The sequence below is a fragment of the Electrona antarctica genome (genome assembly GCF_951216825.1).
Source record: "Electrona antarctica genome assembly, chromosome: 1".
In the NCBI taxonomy this organism is placed as follows: Eukaryota; Metazoa; Chordata; class Actinopteri; order Myctophiformes; family Myctophidae; genus Electrona; species Electrona antarctica.
In genome coordinates, this window is record NC_136806.1 from 26,125,072 (window position 1) to 26,149,221 (window position 24,150).

Genomic DNA, 24,150 nt, shown 5'->3' on the forward strand with positions numbered 1-24,150 from the left:
GCAATACAGTGAATCAATAAATGCACAGTTTATATATGTTATTGGGATGACGTTTTAAAATGTATTCCTCATTTACCCATCTTAATAAATGAGGACTAGATAGATAGACACTGCATAAGTAGCCTACTTCAGAGACAATATATAATTTAGTAGCATTAATAAATGAGGAATAGTTGCAATTTTAGAATAACGTTAAAAACTATTAACATGGTCTTAACAAGTGCATTTATTACATTTAAATCATGATTTGTTAGTCACTTATTAAAGGCTATGCGGGTCGCCTTTTTTGTATAGATGTTAGAAAAGTAAATTGAGTTGACAACATGGCTTTTGCTTACTGGCAGTTATTACTTGCGCAAGCAGAGCGCGCAAGTACTGCGATCGGCTGGGTATGTATATGTTGGTGTTGTAAGGGATTGGCTGGGTATGTATGTAGGCCTATGTATGTATGTCGGTGTTGTCCACTGGCCAATAAGGGACCACCATTCTTGATGACGTAACCAAGGTACGTTTGGTGATCGGCTGTGTGTGTGTGTGTGTGTGTGTGTGTGTGTGTGTGTGTGTGTGTGTGTGTGTGTGTGTGTGTGTGTGTGTGTGTGTGTGTGTGTGTGTGTACTGTGTGTGTGTACTGTGTGTGTGTGTGTACTGTGTGTGTGTACTGTGTGTACTGTGTGTATGTGTGTATGTGTGTATGTATGTATGTATGTATGTATGTATGTATGTATGTATGTATGTATGTATGTATGTATGTAGGGGTAAGAATGGTCATGCCACCATATATGGCCGTCAGTCCGTCACGCCTCGTTACACACTCCACAACACTGAAGATCACATGGAGATCACGACACTGACCTCAACAAATCCTGGAGACTGGATCACCTAGATCTGCATATATGGAGCCGGCCAGCAACATCTGACCTCAAACCTCAGACCTTTAGATCTCATTATATGGAGCTGACCTGTTCTGACATTCCATAATTATGTAGATTCTTCCCCACCCATCCTTCCTCTTCGATGTCTCCCTTGTAACTGATACCTGCATGCACATTCAAACTCTAGATGGGCCCGCTCAAAGTTATTAGTGCAGCCGCGTGGCGAAAACTAGAGTTCTCAACAGGCCCGGAAATTACGAAACCCTGTACACTCAAGTAAAGACACAGTGCCACCCTTAGATCTGACATGTTCTGACATTCCATATATGTTGATCTGACTTCATCAAACCCTGTACACTCAAGACACGCTCCATGGCCAGTACATATGTTGATCTGACCCCCCATGCCAAAGCGCCAGCGCTCACCCAGCAGTCTGCTGTCACCCATGTGGATGTGTGCACGCATTTTGAAAAAGGTAATCTCTAAAAGAGAAAACACCAGCACTCACAGAACCTTTGTCTTAAGGCACTTTTGTGTGCACACAACCTCACCCTTTAGGGTGTCTTACTGGTGCAACTTTTAAAACATATTTAACAAGTCATTAATAATTCCATTAACTAGTTATAACGGTTAGTTATTGTAAAGTGTTACCAACCATGAATATAAAATGAACTGAAAACATACATGTGAACTAACCTCTATAGGAGAGTCGGGTTCATCTAGGATGCTCTTTTCACTCTGTAATCGTTGCATCGTCCCTGTAGAACTGGGGTCCATTATTAGTATATTCTGACTACCAGCTCTGCCGAATTTACAGTCACTCTTCCTGGAGTCCATCGTCCTGCACACCTCGTAATTGTACACATGAGGGAGAGTCCCTGAGCCCAAAGTGTCTGAGTAACGTGGTGGATAATATGGAATTACAGGGAGACTGGAATGATAGAGGCGGGACTGTCTCCATCTGTATATTTTCACTGATATTATAACAACTACACATGTGATAAAGAGAAAGGAAACTACAGCCAAAGCCAAGACTAAGTAAAACGTCAGGTTGTCGTTGTACTCCTTGTCGTGTGTAAAGTCAGTGAACTCTGAGAGAACTTCGGGGAAGCTGTCAGCTACCGCCACGTTAACATTGACTGTAGCTGAACGAGAGGGCTGTCCGTTGTCCTCCACTATAACAGTCAGTCTTTGTTTCACAACGTCTTTATCAGTGACTTGACGGATTGTTCTTATTTCTCCATTCTGTAATCCCACTTCAAACAGAGCCCTGTCTGTGGATTTCTGCAGTTTATAGGAGAGCCAGGCATTCTGTCCAGAGTCCCCATCAACAGCCACCACTTTAGTGACCAGATAGCCCACATCCGCTGAACGAGGCACCATTTCAGCAACCAGAGAACCACCAGATTGAACTGGATATAGAATCTGAGGAGCGTTGTCGTTCTGGTCCTGGATCAGTAGGATTACAGTAACATTACTGCAGAGTGGAGGAGAGCCTCCGTCTTGTGCTTTGACAACGAATGACAGCTGTTTGATCTGTTCGTAATCAAAGGAGCGTCCTGCATGTATCACTCCGGTCTCAGCATTAACTGACACATATGCAGACACTGGAGATCCACCAATATTAGACTCCTCAAGGATATAAGATATGCGAGCATTCTGGGTCTCATCTGGGTCTTCAGCCTTAACTGTAAGTACATTTGCACCTGGAGAGTTATTCTCTCCAATAAACGCACTGTAAACGCTCCTTTCAAATACTGGAACGTTATCATTAACGTCAGAGATCTTGAGATGAAAGGTTCTCATACTTGAAAGAGGGGGTGAACCTGCGTCGGTTGCAACTACAGTGATGTTATAGTCAGAAACAGTTTCCCTATCTAATACAGCATCAGTCACCAACGTATAGTAATTTCTTAAATTTGATTTAATCTTGAAGGGGGAGTTTTGGTTTATAACACAGCTCACCTGCCCGTTTTCACCTGAATCTAAGTCCTTAACATTAATAATGCCAATGGTTGTGCCAAGGGCCGAGTCCTCGGAGACGGGGCTTGTGAATGACATAACATTGATGATAGGTGCATTATCATTTACATCAATAACTTCAATTATAATTGTACTGGAATCTGTTAAACCTCCTTGATCTTTTGCTTCTATTCTCAATTCATATTTCTTGTCTTTCTCATAGTCAATCACGCCGGTTACAAAAATCACACCTGTGTTTTCATTAACTGACAATATATCAGTCAGGCCACCATTGAAATCTGAAAAATAATAAGTTATCAAACTATTTGTGCCCAAATCGGCATCACTAGCGTTAACAGTAGTAACATATGTGCCTCTTGGTGCATTTTCCATCACCGTCGTTTTGTAAATTGATTGATTAAATACAGGTGCATTATCGTTCGCATCTAACACAGTGATATTTATATTTACTGTACCAGATCTCTGTGGATTTCCACCGTCCACTGCTATCAACTTTAAAAACATTCGGGGATGCTCCTCTCTGTCTAGAGGTTTCTGAAGCACCATTTCAGCATATTTCTTTCCATCTGCACCAGAACGTTGCTTCAAAACGAAATTATCATTTGGGGTTAAAACATATTGCTGAAGTCCATTGACACCTACATCTGGGTCCTCTGCACTTGCCAAGGAAAACCTGGCACCATTACTAGCTATTTCACTAATTTCAAAATTAATGCTATCTTTCTTGAATTTGGGTGAATGGTCGTTTACGTCTAAAATTTCGACTGTAACATGATGCAATTCCATTGGGTTTTCTAAAAGGATCTCGAAGCTAAAGCTACACGGAGTGACGTCGCCACAAAGCTGTTCTCGGTCTATTCTCTCATTCACGACTAGAATCCCTTTGTCCGTCTTCAGCTCAGTGTACTGAATGCTTTCCCCAGTGACGATACGGGCCCGACCAGAACGGAGCCTTTTCAGATCCAAACCCAGGTCCTGTGCCACGTTACCGATCAAAGAGCCTTTCTTCATCTCCTCTGGAATAGAATACCGCATTTGCCCACTGACCGCACGATTGAGATGAAGCAGAAAAAATAGCAGTTTCCATGTCCGTCCATAACCAGAGCGATATATTCCAAACGCCATGATGTATAGTATAAAGAGAAAATACGAATTTCAAAGAGATACTTAAGAAGCCAACTGTATAATTTCTACCAGGAAACAAATGATAATTATTCCAATTGTATTTATACCACAACGAAATAACAATCTGTCCCAGTAGGTTTCCATATAGCCTCACCCCATGTAAGGGCTGAGCCTCTGCTTGTGCCTATTGGAAGAAAACATCCTGGGTGGAGATTGTGATAATGCCCGATACATATTTTTTGATTGACCAACAGCGTCCCTTAGAGTCCAACAGCATGAACGTCATGTGTGTCGTCAGGAGTGGGGTAGTAAAGTAATTAAAAATAAGTTAGTTAAATGCATGCGTATAATCTATTATTTAATTTAATCAAGTGATAAAGCAGAAGCTTAAAATAACCACAAGGCAATTACAAGCAAAGCATTTATAATGCACATTGCACTAGTAACTGTCACTATAAAGTAGCTTGTGTAGTAAGAGTACGGCAGGAATATTTGATCGAGCTCCTTATATTACAAAGATGAACGAATAACAATTTATTTTATACCCAACATACCAAACTAAACTATTTCATGAACCACATTCACTATATTTCCATTTCCTACTCTACTTGTACATTCAACGAGGCAACACGTTAAGGAATAAAACATTAGAAGGCCTTAAGCAAATGTCTAGTTTATAGGCATAGTGCGGTATCGGGGTAAAACCTGTGCTTGTGCTGACGTGTAGCCTATTATTAATCCATTATAAGTCGGCCATACCAGCCCTGACAAAAAGGATAGTAATTTAGTATTTTAAAATAAAATGCCAGACGCCAGAGTGTTTAACAGATTGACATAGGAAGTTGTAGACAAAGTAGTCACACTAGCGATATACGCTGTCCATGGTGCTGAAAATAAAATAAAACCAGCAATAGCTACCAGATTAATTTCTAAAAATACAACATTATATCACGATGGGAAAAAAGCCTTACATATCCAAATAAAGCACAAAACAAATTCCTATTGTTTATACTTTAGACTGAGTTCTTTGACTCACCTCTAGAGGAGAGTCTGGTTCATCCAGGATGCTTTTTTCACTCTGTATCCGTTGCATTGTGCCTGTAAAACTGGGGTCCATGATCAGTATGTTTTGACTGCCAGTTCTGCCAAATTTACAATCACTCTGTCTGGAATCAGTCGTCCTGCACACGTCGTAATTGTACACGTGAGGGAGAGTCCCTGACCCCAAAGTGTCTGAGTAACGTGGTGGATAATATGGAATCACTGGGAGACTGGAATGATAGAGGCGGGCCTGTCTCCATCTGTATATTTTAACTGATATAATAACAACTAAACACGTGATGAAGAGAAAGGAAACTACAACCAAAGCCAAGACTAGGTAAAACGTCAGGTTGTCGTTGTACTCCTTGTCGTGTGTAAAGTCAGTGAACTCTGAGAGAACTTCAGGGAAGCTGTCAGCTACCGCCACGTTAACATTGACTGCAGCTGAACGAGAGGGCTGTCCGTTGTCCTCCACTATAACAGTCAGTCTTTGTTTCACAACATCTTTATCAGTGACTTGACGGATTGTTCTTATTTCTCCATTCTGTAAACCCACTTCAAACAGCGCCCTGTCTGTGGTTTTCAGCAGTTTATATGAGAGCCAGGCATTCTGTCCAGAGTCCACGTCAACAGCCACCACTTTAGTAACCAGATAGCCCACATCTGCTGAACGAGGCACCATTTCAGCCACGAGAGAACCGCCACTCTGGACTGGATAGAGAACTTGAGGAGCGTTGTCATTCTGGTCCTGGATCAGTATGTTTATAGTCACGTTATTACAAAGTGGAGGAGAGCCTCCGTCTTGCGCCTTGACAACAAATGTCAGCTGTTTGATCTGTTCATAATCAAATGAGCGTACTGCATGTATCACTCCGCTCTGAGTATTAACTGATACGTATCCAGATATCGGAGACCCATTAATACTAGAATCTTCAAGAATATACGAAATTCGAGCATTTTGATTTTCGTCGAGGTCATTAGCTCTAACAGTGAGCACGGATACACCCGGTGCGTTATTCTCATTAATAAACTCATTGTAAATCGTACGTTTAAAAACTGGGGCATTATCGTTCACGTCAGACACCTTTAGATGAAAGGTTCTACGACTTGAAAGAGGGGGTGATCCTGCGTCGGTAGCCACTACAGAAATGTTATAGTCAGAGAAAGACTCGCGATCTAATGCAGCATCCGTAACCAAAGTGTAGTAATTTCTTAAATTCGATTTGATTTTAAAAGGCGAATTTCGGTCTACAGTACAAGTCACCTGTCCATTATCACCCGAATCTAGGTCTTTAACATTAATTATGCCAATAGTTGTGCCAGGAGCAGAGTCCTCAGACACAGGGCTAGTGAATGACATGGTGTTTATGACAGGTGCATTATCATTCACGTCAGTAACCTCAATTATCACCTTACTAGAATCTTTTAGTCCACCGTGGTCTTTTGCGTCAACTCTTAGTTCATACTTTTTATCTTTTTCAAAATCGATGGTTCCTGAAACCGATAATAACCCGGAGGTAGGATCTATAGATAGCAAATCAGCCACATTGCCCTTCAGGTTTGCAAGTGAATATGTGATATATCCGTTTGATCCACTGTCTGCATCTGTAGCGTTAACAGTTACAATTTTAGTACCCTTTGGTGCGTTTTCCATCACTGTAGCTCTATACACGGACTGGTTGAAAACCGGAGCATTGTCATTAGCATCTAAAACAGTGATGTCAATATTTACTGTACCAGATCTCTGCGGTGTGCCTCCGTCTACTGCTATCAGCTGCAGAGACAGTCGAGGTTGCTCTTCTCTATCTAATGATTTCTGTAACACAATTTCAATATATTTACTCCCATCAGGATTTACATGTTGTTTTAAAACAAAATTGTCGTTTGATGTTAAAATGTAATTTTGCAGGCCGTTGACTCCAACGTCAGGATCTTCTGCATTTTCCAGCGAGAATCGTGCACCAATATTAGCCGACTCACTTATTTCCAAAGCAATGTCTGTTTTCTTGAACACTGGAGAGTGATCATTGACATCCAATACTTCAATTGTGATATGGTGAAGTTCCATTGGGTTCTCTAAAATAATTTCAAAACTGAAGCTGCACGGAGTGACGTCGCCACAAAGCTGTTCTCGGTCTATTCTCTCATTCACGACTAGAATCCCTTTGTCTGTCTTCAGCTCGGTGTACTGAACACTTTCTCCAGTGACGATACGGGCCCGACCAGAACGAAGCCGTGTGAGATCCAATCCCAGGTCCTGTGCTACATTACCGATAAGAGAGCCTTTCTTCATCTCCTCTGGAATAGAATAGCGAATCTGACCACTGACAACGAGTAAAAAACAAACCAACATCAGCGTTGGTGCACAAAACAAACGCCATTTTCTTCCAAATGTCGCCATGTATGTCGTAAAATGTAAACTCAAAATATTCGGAATTACAAAACCCTTTCAAAAGGTCAAAGAAATATCTACTCTCATACGTTCATGCCAGAATAATACACAATGTGTTAAAGACACATCTAGATTCTAGCCTATAGTCTTGCCTAGCCTCTTCGAGCTTATTCTCTATCTACATTGCAGTGATATAAGAAGGATCACTGCTGACTATCTAGCACTGACTGACGCCCCAAATAAAACATTTCGTTGTTCAACAGCGTCGCTCAGAGTTCATTCATGGAATACAAAACATTTGGAAATCACTACAATGGTGAGACCATACAGTAGCATGTAGATATGATGCAACATCATATTATTATTATTATTATTATTATTAGTAGTAGTAGTAGTAGTAGTAGTAGTAGTAGTAGTAGTAGTAGTAGTAGTAGTAGTAGTAGTAGTAGTAGTAGTAGTAGTAGTAGTAGTAGTAGTAGTAGTAGTAGTAGTAGTAGTAGCCTAGTAGTTATGAATGCTCTAATCATGCTCTAGGAATGTAAAACGAAATGCCACCATTCAATAGTAAAACAATATAACACTATCAGAGAATAATGAATTTGGTGCCGGTGACAAATATACTCAACCTTCAGTCACCTAGTTATGTTAGATATTTTGTGCTCAAAATTTGAACCAAAGACGGATAGTGAACCTTTATTGAAATAGGAGCTATCCATGCCTTAGTGCTGAAAAGGGCAGATCTCTCTCTTTCTCTCTCTCTAGAGAGGTGTGTGTGTGTGTGTGTGTGTGTGTGTGTGTGTGTGTGTGTGTGTGTGTGTGTGTGTGTGTGTGTGTGTGTGTGTGTGTGTGTGTGTGTGTGCGCGCGCGCGCATGATGAATATCCACGTAAACCGTAGTATCCCTATTTGGAGTCATGTGATATATTTTCAGTGAGCTCGCACATGCGAACACACACACACACACACACACACACACACACACACACACACACACACACACACACACACACACACACACACACACACACACACACACACACACACACACACACACACACACACACACACACACACACACACACACACACACACACACACACACACACACAGGAACCAAGATGGATGGGGAGATAAATGATGTACATTATCTAATGATTAAAACCGTATGTTATGAACTCACCTCCAAAGGAGAGTCTGGTTCATCCAGGATGCTCTTTTCACTCTGTATTCTCTGCATTGTCCCTGTAGAACTGGGATCCATGATCAGTATGTTCTGACTACCAGCTCTGCCGAACTTACAGTCACTCTTTCTGGAGTCAGTCGTCCTGCACACCTCATAATTGTACACATGAGGGAGAGTCCCTGTCCCCAAAGTGTCCGAGTAACGTGGTGGATAATATGGAATCACTGGGAGACTGGAATGATAGAGGCGGGACTGTCTCCATCTGTATATCTTGACTGATATAATAACAACTACACACGTGATGAAAAGGAACGAAACTACAGTCAAAGCCAAGACTAAGTAAAATGTCAGATTGTCATTGTATTCCTTGTCGTGTGTAAAGTCAGTGAATTCTGAGAGAACTTCAGGGAAGCTGTCAGCCACTGCCACATTAACATTGACTGTGGCTGAACGAGAGGGCTGTCCGTTGTCCTCCACTATAACAGTAAGTCTTTGTTTCACAACATCTTTATCACTGACTTGACGAATTGTTCTTATTTCTCCATTCTGTAATCCCACTTCAAACAGCGCCCTGTCTGTGGCTTTCTGTAGTTTATAGGAGAGCCAGGCATTCTGTCCAGAGTCCACATCAACCGCCACCACTTTAGTGACCAGATAGCCCACATCTGCTGAACGAGGCACCATTTCAGCCACCAGAGAGCTACCACTCTGGACTGGATACAGAACCTGAGGAGCGTTGTCATTCTGGTCCTGGATCAGTATTTTCACAGTCACATTACTACTGAGAGGAGGTGATCCACCGTCCTGAGCTTTGACAACTAAATTAAGTGATTTCATTTGTTCATAATCAAAAGAACGCACTGCATGTATTACTCCAGTTTCAGAGTTTATAGATACATAACTAGAGACTGGATTACCACTGACCTGTGTGTCCTCAACCATATAAGATATTTTGGCATTTTGATTCCAGTCAGTGTCCAGCGCACTTACTGTAAATACGGACATTCCAGGGGAATTGTTCTCTATTATGTAGGCAGAATATGTGGCTTTTTCAAACAATGGGGCATTATCATTAACGTCAGATATTTTAAGGTTTAATGTTGTGGTGCTGGAGAGAGGGGGGGACCCCGAATCGGATGCTTTTATGGTTATGTTGTATTCGGCTGTCATCTCTCTATCAAAAGGCTGATCGGAAATCAAATTATAATAGCTTGTTAGAGATGACTGGATTCTAAAGGGAAGCTTGGCATCTACAGAACACACTATCTTTCCATTATTTTCGGAATCTGCATCTTTGACATTTATAATAGCAATTGTAGTGCCAGGAGGAGAATCCTCGGATATGGGGCTCGAGAAAGACATGATATTTATAAATGGGGCGTTATCATTAACATCAGACACCTCGATTATAACTTTACTGGTCCCCGTTAAACCTCCTCGATCTTTGGCTTCCACTCTAACTTCATATTTCTTATCTTTTTCGTAATCTATCTGACCAGAAACTGATATTTTACCTGAAATGTCATCGATTTCAAATATATCGGCTATGCTCCCTTTCATTTTTGAGAAACTAAATGTAATTTGTCCATATGAACCACTATCTGCGTCTGTAGCATTTACCGTTGTGATGTAAGTGCCTTTTGGCGAGTTTTCCCTAACAAAAGCCCTGTATACTGACTGGTTGAACACAGGAGCATTATCATTGGCATCTAAAACAGTGATATCTATATTTACTGTACCAGATCTCTGTGGCGTTCCTCCGTCTACTGCTATTAGTTTCAGAAAGAGGCTGGATTGTTCCTCTCTGTCTAATGATTTCTGAAGTATCATTTCAGCATATTTACTACCGTCAGGATTTGCATGTTGTTTCAAAATAAAATTATCATTAGGTGTCAAAACGTAATTTTGCAACGTGTTCTGTCCTACATCAAGATCCTCGGCACTCTCGAGTGGAAATTGTACTCCAACTGTAGCTGATTCACTTATTTCAAATCGAACATCTTTATTGGAAAATTCTGGTGCGTTGTCATTTATGTCCAGTATTTCAACAGTCACTCGGTGTAATTCCATTGGATTTTCTAGAATAATTTCGAAGCTGAAGCTACATGGTGTGACGTCGCCACAAAGCTGTTCTCGGTCTATTCTCTCATTCACGACAAGTATGCCTTTGTCTGTCTTCAGCTCGATGTACTGAACGCTTTCTCCGGTGACGATACGGGCCCGACCAGAACGGAGCCGTTTGAGATCCAACCCTAGGTCTTGTGCTACATTACCAATTAGAGACCCCTTCTTCATCTCTTCGGGAATAGAATACCTGATTTGCCCACCTACCAAATTAAGTAGGCATAGGAAAAAAATACACAGTCCAAATTTACGTTGCAGTCCAAAACGCAATAGACCTCTCACGTTTATAGGGAGGATAAATCTTCGAGGTGCCATTATCGAAGAGAAGAAAAACACCGTCTTCAATGTTCGTTAAAAGAGAAAATGTTTGTCAATTCGTAATCCAAATGGACTTCAATGAAATGTATAATTTTCCTTCACCAAATTTCGCCTTCCAACTGACTGAAGCTCTCCGCCCTATAGCAAAACAACTGACTATATAAAGGGTGGGACACTGAATGACTGGCAAGACTACATAGAAGTGTTCCACTGAACAATAGCGTCCCTTAGAGTACAAACAGTGAACACCAAGTACGCATACAGATATGACAGACACGACAATGTTCTCAGCATCACGTTAAATGTATAGCCTGCAATAAAGTAAACAACTTCACGAAATACTAGACCACGAGTTTAAGCAAAGTGTCCATGAACACTATCCAACCACATGATACAAGTATATGACGAGACACAAATACAGATTGCTCTATAAAACACGCTCTGTCCATTGTGCTGAAATGCCCCAATAGAGGCTGTGTGTGTGTGTGTGTGTGTGTGTGTGTGTGTGTGTGTGTGTGTGTGTGTGTGTGTGTGTGTGTGTGTGTGTGTGTGTGTGTGTGTGTGTGTGTGTGTGTGTGCGTGCGTGCGTGTGCGTGTGTGTGTGCGTGCGTGCGTACGTGCGTGTAATGTTCAAGTAGCCAACATGCTCTCACTCCCAAATAGTAGGAAACTATAAAGGCGGCTGTCCGTGGTGCTGAATAGATGCGCTATATATATGTAGAAAACGGTTGTAACAAAATAAAATGAAAATATGCACAAATAATAATAACTGATCACTGATTGCTTCAGACAGAAGTTAACTAACCTCTACTGGAGAGTCTTGTTCATCCAGAATACTCTTTTCACTCTGTATCCGTTGCATCGTCCCTGTAGAACTGGGGTCCATGATCAGAATGCTCTGACTACCAGCTCCTCCGAACTTACAGTCACTCTTTCTGGAGTCAGTCGTCCTGCACACCTCGTAATTGTACACATGAGGGAGAGTCCCTGACCCCAAAGTGTCTGAGTAACGTGGTGGATAATATGGAATCACTGGGAGACTGGAATGATAGAGGCGGGACTGTCTCCATCTGTATATTTTCACTGATATTATAACAACTAAACACGTGGCAAACAAAAAGGAAACTACAGCCAAAGCCAAGACTAAGAAAAACGTCAAGTTGTCGTTGTACTCTTTGTCTTGTGTGAAATCAGTGAACTCTGAGAGCACTTCAGGGAAGCTGTCAGCCACCGCCACGTTAACAATGACTGTAGCTGAACGAGAGGGCTGTCCGTTGTCCTCCACTATAACAGTCAGTCTTTGTTTCACAACATCTTTATCAGTAACTTGACGGATTGTTCTTATTTCTCCATTCTGTAACCCCACTTCAAATAGCGCCCTGTCTGTGTATTTATACAGTTTATAGGAGAGCCATGCATTCTGTCCAGAGTCCCCATCAACTGCCACCACTTTACTGACCAAATAGCCAACATCTGCTGAACGAGGCACCATTTCAGCGACCAGAGAGCCGCCACTCTGTACTGGGTACAAGACCTGAGGAGCGTTGTCATTCTGGTCCTGGATTTGTATTTTTACAGTCACATTACTACTGAGTGGAGGAGAGCCTCCATCCTGCGCTTTAACAACGAAAGTCAAGTGTTTGATTTGTTCGTAATCCAACGAGCGTACTGCATGTATCACACCGCTCTCAACGTTAACCGAAACATACCCAGAGACCGGGGAGCCGCCAATATCACCGTCTTCGAGTATATAGGAAATACGATTGTTCTGGTTTTCATCTGTGTCTATAGCCTTAATGGCAAGGACGGAAACGCCAGGAGAGTTGTTTTCTGTGATAAATGCATTGTAAATTGTCTGAGGAAATGTCGGGGCATTGTCGTTTACATCACTAATCTTGAGATGAAATGCTCTCTTGCTTGAGAGAGGAGGTGATCCTGCGTCCGTTGCAACTACAGTGATATTATATTCTGAAACAGTTTCACGGTCCAACACGGAGTCAGTTAAGAGAGTGTAGTAGTTCCTTAAATTTGATTTAATCTTAAAGGGAATATTTTGATCTATAGTACAAGTCACTTGTCCATTTTGTCCAGAATCTAAGTCTTTAACGTTTAGTATGCCGATGGTTGTGCCTGTTGCAGAGTCCTCAGACACAGGGCTAGTGAATGACATGACGTTAATGACAGGTGGATTATCATTTACATCTGTAACCTCAATGTCAACTTTACTTGAATCTGTTAATCCACCTTGATCTTTAGCTTCAATTCTGATTTCAAATCGTTTATCCTTTTCATAATCAATCCGTCCAAGCACCGATATGGTCCCAGTAGCTCTGTCTATATGAAATATGTCAGAAATAGTAATTTTGGTTTTTGAAAAATAATACGTTATCTGCCCATTCAAGCCACTATCTGCATCACTCGCATTCACTGTAGTTACATATGTGCCCTTTGGTGCATTTTCCATCACGGTAGCCCTGTAGACGGATTGATTAAAAACCGGGGCATTGTCATTAACATCTAAAACAGTAATATCTATATTCACTGTGCCAGATCTCGGAGGAACACCCCCATCTACAGCTAATAGTTTTAACGAAAAGCGGGGCTGGTCTTCTCTGTCTAAATTCTTTTGGAGAACCATTTCAGCATGTTTGCTTCCATCTGGGTTGGCATGTTGTTTCAAATCAAAATGATCATTCGCAGTCAAAATGTAGTTTTGCAGACCGTTATCACCGACATCACTATCATCTGCACTCTCTAAAACAAAACGCGAGCCAAGTATAGCCGATTCACTGATCTCGAACTGCAAGTGAGAGTTTTGAAATGAGGGAGCATTGTCGTTCACATCCAATATTTCTATAGTAATGTGATGCAGCTCCATTGGGGTTTCTAGTAACATTTCAAAGCTGAAGCTACAAGGAGTGACGTCCCCACAAAGCTGCTCTCGGTCTATCCTCTCATTCACGACTAGAATCCCTTTGTCTGTCTTCAGCTCGGTGTACTGAACGCTTTCCCCGGTGACGATACGAGCCCGGCCAGAACGAAGCCTTTTAGTATCCAACCCCAGGTCTTGTGCCACGTTACCAATAACAGAACCTTTCTTCATTTCCTCTGGAATGGAATATCGAATCTGGCCACCGACTGTATTAACCATATAAAGGAAACAAATGAGTAGGCCAACTTGACGTCGCAATCCACAACACAATCGCCATCTCATGGATAAGGCAAAAAAGGCAAAGATATATCCTCGAGGTGCCATCTTAGCAAAGGAAAATAACAGTACAATGATGGTCTTTCGTTGGTGGGGAAAAAACAGTATAGTCCGTTCCTCAAATGTAGGCCATTTAAATTAGATGTTATATCAGCCTTTAAAAATGTAAGATATCCTTCGTGCCACAACTGACTGAATCTCTCCGCCGCAAAGCGTAATGCAGAGGGTGGGTCCGTGCAGGGATGAAAGGCTTGCATCACTACACAGAGGCGTTCCACTGAACAATAGCGTCCCTTAGAGTTCAAACAGTGAATCCCAAGTAAATATATAGTAAATTCGTATATCAAGCCAGATAGCATTTACAAGGGATATATATATATATATATATATATATATTTATATATATATATATATATATATATATATATATATATATATTTATATTTATATATATATATATATATATATATATATATATATATATATATATATATATATATGTGTGTGTGTGTGTGTGTGTGTGTGTGTGTGTGTGTGTGTGTGTGTGTGTGTGTGTGTGTGTGTGTGTGTGTGTGTGTGTGAGTGAGTGAGTGAGTGAGTGAGTGAGTGAGTGAGTGAGTGAGTGAGAGTGAGAGTGAGAGAGAGTGTTATAGGTAACATGGAAGGAGAGTTATTTTATCATTGGTCTTATCATTACATTAAATGGCCCGAGAACAGGAATAGGGCGATCAAAAGCAGCTAGATGGGGCTACAACAGTGGCCTAACAACCTATGAATGTGGAGAAGCAGACCATACGAGACAGCACTGCCCTCCATCCCCTGCAGCCTAAAATACCTCACGGAGTTCAATAATATTGCAAATGATTGTGTAAAGAAATGGGAAACGTAAGCAATAGAATTAACAACATGCTTCTAAGACACGAAAACAAGCAGAAACGAAAAAGGTTTAAAACAAAGGAAAACAATCTGCTTCATGTTTAGGCTGCTCTAAACGAATTCGACGCTGTCCATGGTTCTGAAAAGCTGTAAAGGCAGTCCCGTTTACAATTGCCCAATGCAAAGATAAATTAACAAAGAAAGAAAATTGGTCCTGAATGACGACCGTGATGCTTTTACACATGCACAGGACATTGATGTTTTTTTTGCTGTCGTCATTTTGTCCAATATAGTGTTTCATATTTAATTTCAACCCGCATTAAGTGTGTTTTCAGGTGATAATTTGTTAAATCACTTGTTAACTCACCTCTATAGGAGAGTCTGGTTCATCCAGGATACTCTTTTCACTGTGTATTCGTTGCATCGTCCCTGTAGAGCTGGGGTCCATGATCAGTATGTTCTGACTACCAGCTCTGCCAAAGTCACTCTTTCTGGAGTCAGTCGTCCTACACACCTCGTAATTGTACACATGAGGGAGAGTCCCTGAGCCCAAAGTGTCTGAGTAACGTGGTGGATAATATGGAATCACTGGGAGACTAGAATGATAGAGGCGGGACTGTCTCCATCTGTATATTTTCACTGATATAATAACAACTAAACACGTGATGAAGAGAAAGGAAACTACAGCCAAAGCCAAGACTAAGAAAAACGTCAGGTTGTCATTGTACTCTTTGTCCGTGTGTGTAAAGTCAGTGAACTCTGAAAGAACTTCAGGGAAGCTGTCAGCCACCGCCACGTTAACATTGACTGTAGCTGAACGAGAGGGCTGTCCGTTGTCCTCCACTATAACAGTCAGTCTTTGTTTCACAACATCTTTATCAGTGACTTGACGGATGGTTCTAATTTCTCCATTTTGTAATCCCACTTCAAACAACGACCTGTCTGTGACTTTCTGCAGTTTATAGCAGAGCCAAGCATTCTGTCCAGAGTCCACATCAACAGCCACCACTTTAGTAACCAGATAGCCCACATCTGCTGAACGAGGCACCATTTCAGCCACCAGAGAACCACCACTCTGGACTGGATACAGAACCTGAGGGGCGTTGTCGTTCTGATCTTGAATAATTATCGTCAGAGTCACATTGTTACTGAGTGGAGGGGAGCCTCCGTCCTGGGCCTTGACACGTATTTGAAGTTGTTTGATTTGTTCATAATCAAAAGAACGCACAGCATGTACAACACCTGTTTCAGAGTTTATAGATACAAAACTAGAGACTGGCGTGCCACTGACCTGACTGTCCTCCAACATGTATGAAATCCTAGCGTTCTGATTCCAGTCAGAGTCCCGTGCACTGACGGTAAATATGGATATTCCAGGGGAATTGTTCTCCGTGAGGTAGGCAGAATAGACGGTTTTATCAAACAATGGGGCGTTGTCATTGACGTCAGAGATTCTAAGGTGCAATATTTTGGCACTGGAGAGAGGAGGAGAGCCAGAATCAGTCGCAGTTATAGTTATGTTGTATTCTGGTGTAGTCTCCCTATCAAGAGTCTGATCCGAAACCAAATTATAATAGTTAGTTAAAGATGATTGGATTTTAAAAGGAAGTTTCAAATCTATAGAGCATTTTAGCTGCCCGTTCATTTCTGAATCTGCATCTTTGATATTTATGATCGCTATCTTAGTGCCAGGTGGGGCATCCTCGGACACGGGGCTTGAGAATGACATGATATTTATTACTGGGGCATTATCATTGGCATCAGTAACTTCAATAATAACTTTGCTGGTATCAGTCAATCCTCCCTGGTCCTTTGCCTCTACTCTGAACTCGTATTTCTTGTCTTTCTCGAAATCTATCTGTCCTGATACGGATATGATGCCTGTGTTCTCATCGATTGTGAACGTATTTGGTATGGTCCCTTTAACCTGAGAAAAACCATATGTTATTTGACCATTTGAACCACTGTCTAAGTCAGTTGCATTCAATGTGGTGATATATGCACCTTTATGTGCGTTTTCCATTACAATAGCCCTATAGACTGACTGGTTAAAAACGGGAGCATTATCATTTGCGTCTAAAACGGTGATATCTATATTTACTGTGCCAGATCTCTGCGGAGTCCCCCCGTCCACTGCTATAAGCTTTAAGGACAAGTGTGGATGATCTTCTCTGTCTAGAGGCTTTTGTAGGATCATTTCAGCATACTTACTTCCATCGGGATTTGTATGCTGCTTTAAAATAAAATTATCATTAGTGGATAGAACGTAGTTTTGTAAAGCATTAAGGCCGACATCAGAATCTTCTCCTGTCTTGAGGGGAAATTTTGCTCCAGCTGCAGCAGATTCGCTTATTTCAAATTGAATAAATTCGGTGGAAAAAACAGGCGAATGGTCATTGACGTCTGTAATTTCCACAGTTACTCGGTGTAATTCCATTGGGTTTTCCAAAATAATTTCGAAGCTGAAGCTGCACGGAGTGACATCAGCACAAAGCTGCTCTCTGTCAATTCTCTCATTTACGACCAGAATCCCTTTGTCTGTTTTCAGCTCAGTGTACTGAACGCTTTCTCCACTGACAATACGGGCCCGACCAGAACGCAGCCTTTTTAGATCCAACCCTAGGTCTTGTGCAACGTTGCCTATAATGGACCCCTTTCTCATCTCTTCTGGAATGGAATATCGAATCTGGCCACCGACTATATTAACCATGTAAAAGAAAAGAACGAGTAGGCCAATTTGACGTCGCAATCCACAAAATAATCGCCTTCCCACGGATAAAGGGAATATATGTCTTCGAGGTGCCATCATAGCAAAGAATACAATGGTGAATGGTGGTCCTTCGTTAGTGGAAAAAGTAAAATCCGTTCCTAAAACAAATGTATTCAAATTAGATGTTCTATATTCTTTAACTGTAAGATAAAGAGATATCTGTCGTGACCCATCTGACTCAATCTCTCGCGCAAGGTAGGCTACTCTGCGCAGTCATGGGTGGGATGGTTGGCTTGCATTATACACAGAAGCGTTCCACTGAACAATAGCGTCCCTTTGAGTCCAAACGGTGAACTCCAAGTAAATATATTGAATAGAAAAGATGTATATCAATCACACACGCACGCACGCACACGCACGCACGCACACACACACACACACACACACACACACACACACACACACACACACACACACACACACACACACACACACACACACACACACACACACACACACACACACACACACACACACACACACACACACACACACACACACCACACACACACACACACTGTATTTTGTGCGACATAGCTAATTAAAATAGGAGGGTATAGGCCTATTAAACGAACAGACAGAAACGTCTTTCAAACAGCTCCATTAACCTATAGGCCTCCAGATATTGGACAGAATACCGTACACGTTCTTGTGAGGGATGATGGCATTAATTGTATTATAAATGTACTGAATTGAATAGAATATTTATATAAAAAAGGCACTGTTTCAGAACTTCAGGACCACGGAGAGCGACATAACAGCGCACTGAAGGCCTCCACCTCATATACACGCTGTAAAATAATTATCTCACACACACACACACACACACACACACACACACACACACACACACACACACACACACACACACACACACACACACACACACACACACACACACACACACACACACACACACACACACACACACACACACACACACACACACACAAACACACACACACACACACACACACACACACACACACACACACACACACACACACACTCTTAATGGAATACATTTTCAAACTCACCAAAGTCGACATCTGAGAAATGTCTCCTGATTTGTTCTCTCGCTGCAGAGTTAGAGTGTCATTTCCAGCACTATCGACGCTCACCAAACTTTGATTCATAGGCTGCATGTATTTGATGTCACTGCTTCTGGAGTCCATAGTCCTGCACACCTCGTAATTGTACACATGAGGGAGAGTCCCTGACCCCAAAGTGTCTGAGTAACGTGGTGGATAATATGGAATCACAGGGAGACTGGAATGATAGAGGCGGGACTCTCTCCATCTGTATATTTTCACTGATATAATAACAACTACGCACGTGATGAAGAGAAAGGAAACTACAGCCAAAGCCAACACTAAGAAAAATGTCAGGTTGTCATTGTACTCCTTCTTGTGTGTAAAGTCAGTGAACTCTGAGAGAACTTCAGGGAAGCTGTCAGCCACCGCTACGTTAACATTGACTGTAGCTGAACGAGAGGGCTGTCCGTTGTCCTCCACTATAACAGTCACCTTTTGTTTCACAGCATCTTTATCAGTGACTTGACGGATTGTTCTTATTTCTCCATTCTGTAATCCCACTTCAAACAGCGCCCTGTCTGTGGCTTTCTGTAGTTTATAAGACAGCCAGGCATTCTGTCCTGAGTCCACATCAACAGCCACCACTTTAGTGACCAGATAGCCCACATCTGCTGAACGTGGCACCATTTCAGCCACCAGAGAGCCACCACTCTGGACTGGATACAGAACCTGAGGAGCGTTGTCATTCTGGTCCTGGATCAGTATATTTACAGTCACATTACTACCGAGAGGAGGTGATCCACCGTCCTGAGCTTTGACAACTAAATGAAGTGATTTCATTTGTTCATAATCAAAAGAGCGCACTGCATGTATTACTCCAGTTTCAGAGTTTATTGATACATAACTAGAGACTGGGTTACCACTGACCTGTGTGTCCTCAACCATATAAGATATTTTCGCGTTTTGATTCCAGTCAGTGTCCAGCGCACGGACGGTAAATATGGACGTTCCAGGGGAATTGTTCTCTATGACGTAGGCAGAATATGCGGATTTATCAAACAATGGGGCATTATCATTAACGTCAGATATTTTAAGGTTTAATATTGTGGTGCTAGAGAGAGGGGGAGACCCCGAATCGGATGCGGTTACCGTTATGTTGTATTCTGGTGTTATCTCTCTATCAAAATGCTGATCGGAAATCAAATTATAATAGCCTGTTAAAGATGACTGGATTTTAAACGGAAGCTTAGCATCTATAGAACACACTATCTTCCCATTATTTTCCGAATCTGCATCTTGAGCATTTATAATAGCAATTGTAGTGCCAGGAGGGGAATCCTCGGATATGGGGCTCGAGAAAGACATGATATTGATAAATGGGGCGTTATCATTAACATCAGACACCTCGATTATAACTTTACTGGTCCCCGTTAAACCTCCGCGATCTTTGGCCTCCACTCTAACTTCATATTTCTTATCTTTTTCGTAATCAATCTGACCAGACACAGATATTCTACCCGCATTTTCATCAATTGAAAATATATCAGCTATGCTCCCTTTCATTTTTGAGAAACTAAATGTAATTTGTCCATATGAACCACTGTCTGCGTCTGTAGCATTTACTGTTGTGATGTAAGTGCCTTTTGGCGAGTTTTCCCTAACAACAGCCCTGTATACTGACTGGTTGAACTCAGGAGCATTATCATTGGCATCTAAAACTGTGATATCTATATTTACTGTACCAGATCTCTGTGGAGTGCCTCCATCCACTGCTATGAGTTTCAGAAAAAGGCTGGGTTGTTCCTCTCGGTCTAATGGCTTCTGGAGTATCATTTCAGCATATTTACTTCCATCTGGATTGGCATGTTGTTTTAAAATAAAATTATCATTCGGTGTCAAAATGTAGTTTTGCAACGTGTTCTGGCCCACGTCAAGATCCTCGGCACTCTCAAGTGGAAATTTTACACCAATTGTAGCTGATTCACTTATTTCAAATCGAACATCAGAATTAGGAAAGACTGGTGCGTTGTCATTTACATCCAGTATTTCGACAGTTACTCGATGCAGTTCCATCGGATTTTCTAGAATAATTTCGAAGCTGAAGCTACATGGAGTGACGTCGCCGCAAAGCTGCTCTCGATCTATTCTCTCATTCACGATTAGAATCCCTTTGTCTATATTCAGCTCGGTAAATTGTACGCTTTGTCTGGTCACGATACGAGCCCGACCAGAACGGAGCCTTTTCAGATCCAAACCCAGGTCTTGTGCTACGCTACCGATTAAAGAGCCCTTCTTCATCTCCTCGGGTATAGAATACCTGATTTGACCAACTACCAAATTAAGCACGTACAGAAAAAAAATAAGCAGGCCAACTTGACGTCTCAATCCACAACACAATCCCCATCGCATGGGGAAGATATATCTTCGAGGTGCCATCAGAACAGGTAGTAGCTTACAATGGTCCTTAGCAGGGGAAAAAAATATTTATTCCTAATCCAAATGGATTTCAACTCGATGTTCTATATTTCTTCATGCGATAGTGTATCCTCCTACTTGCCCCAACTGACAGAGCTCTCCGCCTTATAGCAAAGCAACACTATAGGGTGGGACACTGAATGACTGGCAAGAGAATTGTTTCACTGAACAATAGCGTCCCTTAGAGTCCAAACAGTGCATGTATAGGGAAATAAATAAATATACGATGTATCAATTTGCATCCATCTCTACAAATGCGCACGCACGCACGCACACGCACACACACACACACACACACACACACACACACACACACACACACACACACACACACACACACACACACACACACACACACACACACACACACACACACACACACACACACACACATTAACCTATAAGCCTCCAGATATTGGACAGAATACCGTACACGTTCTTGTGAGGGATGATGGCATAAATTTGCTGAATTTAATAGAATGTTTATATAAAAGAGGCACTGTTTCAGCACTTCAGGACCACGGAGAGCGACAGAACAGCGCACTGAAGGCCTCCACCTCATATACACGCTGTAAAATAATTATCACACACACACACACACACACACACACACACACACACACACACACACACACACACACACACACACACACACACACACACACACACACACACACACACACACACACACACACACACACACACACACACACACACTTAATGGAATACATTTTCAAACTCACCAAAGTCGACATCTGAGAAATGTCTCCTGATTTGTTCTCTCGCTGCAGAGTTGGAGTATCATTTCCAGCACTATCGACGCTCACCAAACTCTGATTCATAGGCTGCATGTATTTGATGTCACTGCTTCTGGAGTCCGTCGTCCTGCACACCTCGTAATTGTACACATGAGGGAGTGTTCCTGACCCCAAAGTGTCTGAGTAACGTGGTGGATAATATGGAATCACAGGGAGACTGGAATGATAGAGGCGGGACTCTCTCCATCTGTATATTTTCACTGATATAATAACAACTACGCACGTGATGAAGAGAAAGGAAACTACAGCCAAAGCCAACACTAAGAAAAATGTAAGGTTGTCATTGTACTCCTTCTCGTGTGTAAAGTCAGTGAACTCTGAGAGAACTTCGGGGAAGCTGTCAGCCACCGCTACGTTAACATTGACTGTAGCTGAACGAGAGGGCTGTCCGTTGTCCTCCACTATAACAGTCAGCTTTTGTTTCACAGCATCTTTATCAGTGACTTGACGGATTGTTCTTATTTCTCCATTCTGTAATCCCACTTCAAACAGCGCCCTGTCTGTGGCTTTCTGTAGTTTATAAGACAGCCAGGCATTCTGTCCTGAGTCCACATCAACAGCCACCACTTTAGTGACCAGATAGCCCACATCTGCTGAACGAGGCACCATTTCAGCCACCAGAGAGCCACCACTCTGGACTGGATACAGAACCTGAGGAGCGTTGTCATTCTGGTCCTGGATCAGTATATTTACAGTCACATTAGTACTGAGAGGAGGTGATCCACCGTCCTGAGCTTTGACAACTAAATGAAGTGATTTCATTTGTTCATAATCAAAAGAGCGCACTGCATGTATTACTCCAGTTTCAGAGTTTATTGATACATAACTAGAGACTGAGTTACCACTGACTTGTGTGTCCTCAACCATATAAGATATTTTCGCGTTTTGATTCCAGTCAGTGTCCAGCGCACGGAAGGTAAATATGGACGTTCCAGGGGAATTGTTCTCTATCACGTAGGCAGAATATGCGGATTTATCAAACAATGGGGCATTATCATTAACGTCAGATATTTTAAGGTTTAATATTGTGGTGCTAGAGAGAGGGGGAGACCCCGAATCGGATGCGGTTACCGTTATGTTGTATTCTGGTGTTATCTCTCTATCAAAATGCTGATCGGAAATCAAATTATAATAGCCTGTTAAAGATGACTGGATTTTAAATGGAAGCTTAGCATCTATAGAACACACTATCTTCCCATTATTTTCCGAATCTGCATCTTGAGCATTTATAATAGCAATTGTAGTGCCAGGAGGGGAATCCTCGGATATGGGGCTCGAGAAAGACATGATATTAATAAATGGGGCGTTATCATTAACATCAGACACCTCGATTATAACTTTACTGGTCCCCGTTAAACCTCCGCGATCTTTGGCCTCCACTCTAACTTCATATTTTGTATCTTTTTCGTAATCAATCTGACCAGAAACAGATATTTTACCCGATATGTCATCGATTGCAAATATATCAGCTATGCTCCCTTTCATTTTAGAGAAACTAAATGTAATGTGTCCATTTGAACCACTGTCTGCGTCTGTAGCATTTACCGTTGTGATGTAAGTGCCTTTTGGCGCATTTTCCCTTACAACAGCCCTGTATACTGACTGGTTGAACACAGGAACATTATCATTGGCATCTAAAACTGTGATATCTATATTTACTGTACCAGATCTCTGTGGCGTTCCTCCATCCACTGCTATTAGTTTCAGAAAAAGGTTGGATTGTTCCTCTCTGTCTAATGGCTTCTGAAGCACCATTTCAGCATATTTACTACCATCGGGATTGGCATGTTGTTTTAAAATAAAATAATCGTTGGGTGTCAAAATGTAATTTTGCAAAGTATTCTGCCCCACGTCAAGATCCTCAGCACTCTCAAGTGGAAATTGTACTCCAGCTGTAGCTGATTCACTTATTTCAAATCGAACATCTTTATT

The 24,150-nt window shown here is 41.8% G+C and overlaps 5 protein-coding genes across 5 annotated transcripts in view; all 5 read right to left on the bottom strand.

Moving 5' to 3' along the window:
- Nucleotides 1-794: 794 nt before the first annotated feature.
- Nucleotides 795-3,890, bottom strand: LOC306919669 (protocadherin gamma-A11-like; the record flags this gene model as incomplete). The annotated part of the gene is made up of 2 exons (XM_079496224.1): nt 795-821; nt 1,557-3,890. 2 exons carry the CDS (start codon nt 3,888-3,890, stop codon nt 795-797), a joined length of 2,361 nt encoding a protein of 786 aa, XP_079352350.1.
- A 1,096-nt stretch (nt 3,891-4,986) lies between these two features.
- LOC306919679 (protocadherin gamma-A6-like) lies at nt 4,987-20,758 on the bottom strand (the record flags this gene model as incomplete). The annotated part of the gene is made up of 3 exons (XM_079496234.1): nt 4,987-5,262; nt 19,169-20,113; nt 20,663-20,758. 3 exons carry the CDS (start codon nt 20,756-20,758, stop codon nt 4,987-4,989), a joined length of 1,317 nt encoding a protein of 438 aa, XP_079352360.1.
- On the bottom strand, nt 8,581-11,034 carry LOC306926755 (protocadherin gamma-A10-like; the record flags this gene model as incomplete). Its single annotated transcript, XM_079506172.1, has 1 exon — nt 8,581-11,034. One exon carries the CDS (start codon nt 11,032-11,034, stop codon nt 8,581-8,583), a length of 2,454 nt encoding a protein of 817 aa, XP_079362298.1.
- Nucleotides 11,834-19,066, bottom strand: LOC306926767 (protocadherin gamma-A6-like; the record flags this gene model as incomplete). Its single annotated transcript, XM_079506185.1, has 3 exons — nt 11,834-12,724; nt 16,368-17,048; nt 18,929-19,066. The coding sequence occupies 3 exons, from the start codon at nt 19,064-19,066 to the stop codon at nt 11,834-11,836; spliced, it is 1,710 nt and encodes a 569-aa protein (XP_079362311.1).
- Nucleotides 20,759-21,793: 1,035 nt separating the features above from the next.
- The window catches only part of LOC306919690 (protocadherin beta-15-like), a gene marked incomplete at both ends in the record, with an annotated part of 333,762 nt that continues 331,405 nt past the window's right edge, over nt 21,794-24,150 (bottom strand). The window contains 2 exons of the mRNA XM_079496244.1: nt 21,794-21,865; nt 22,144-22,911. Coding sequence (XP_079352370.1) covers nt 21,794-21,865; nt 22,144-22,911 — 840 coding nt within the window. The remainder of the gene's footprint in view (nt 21,866-22,143; nt 22,912-24,150) is intronic.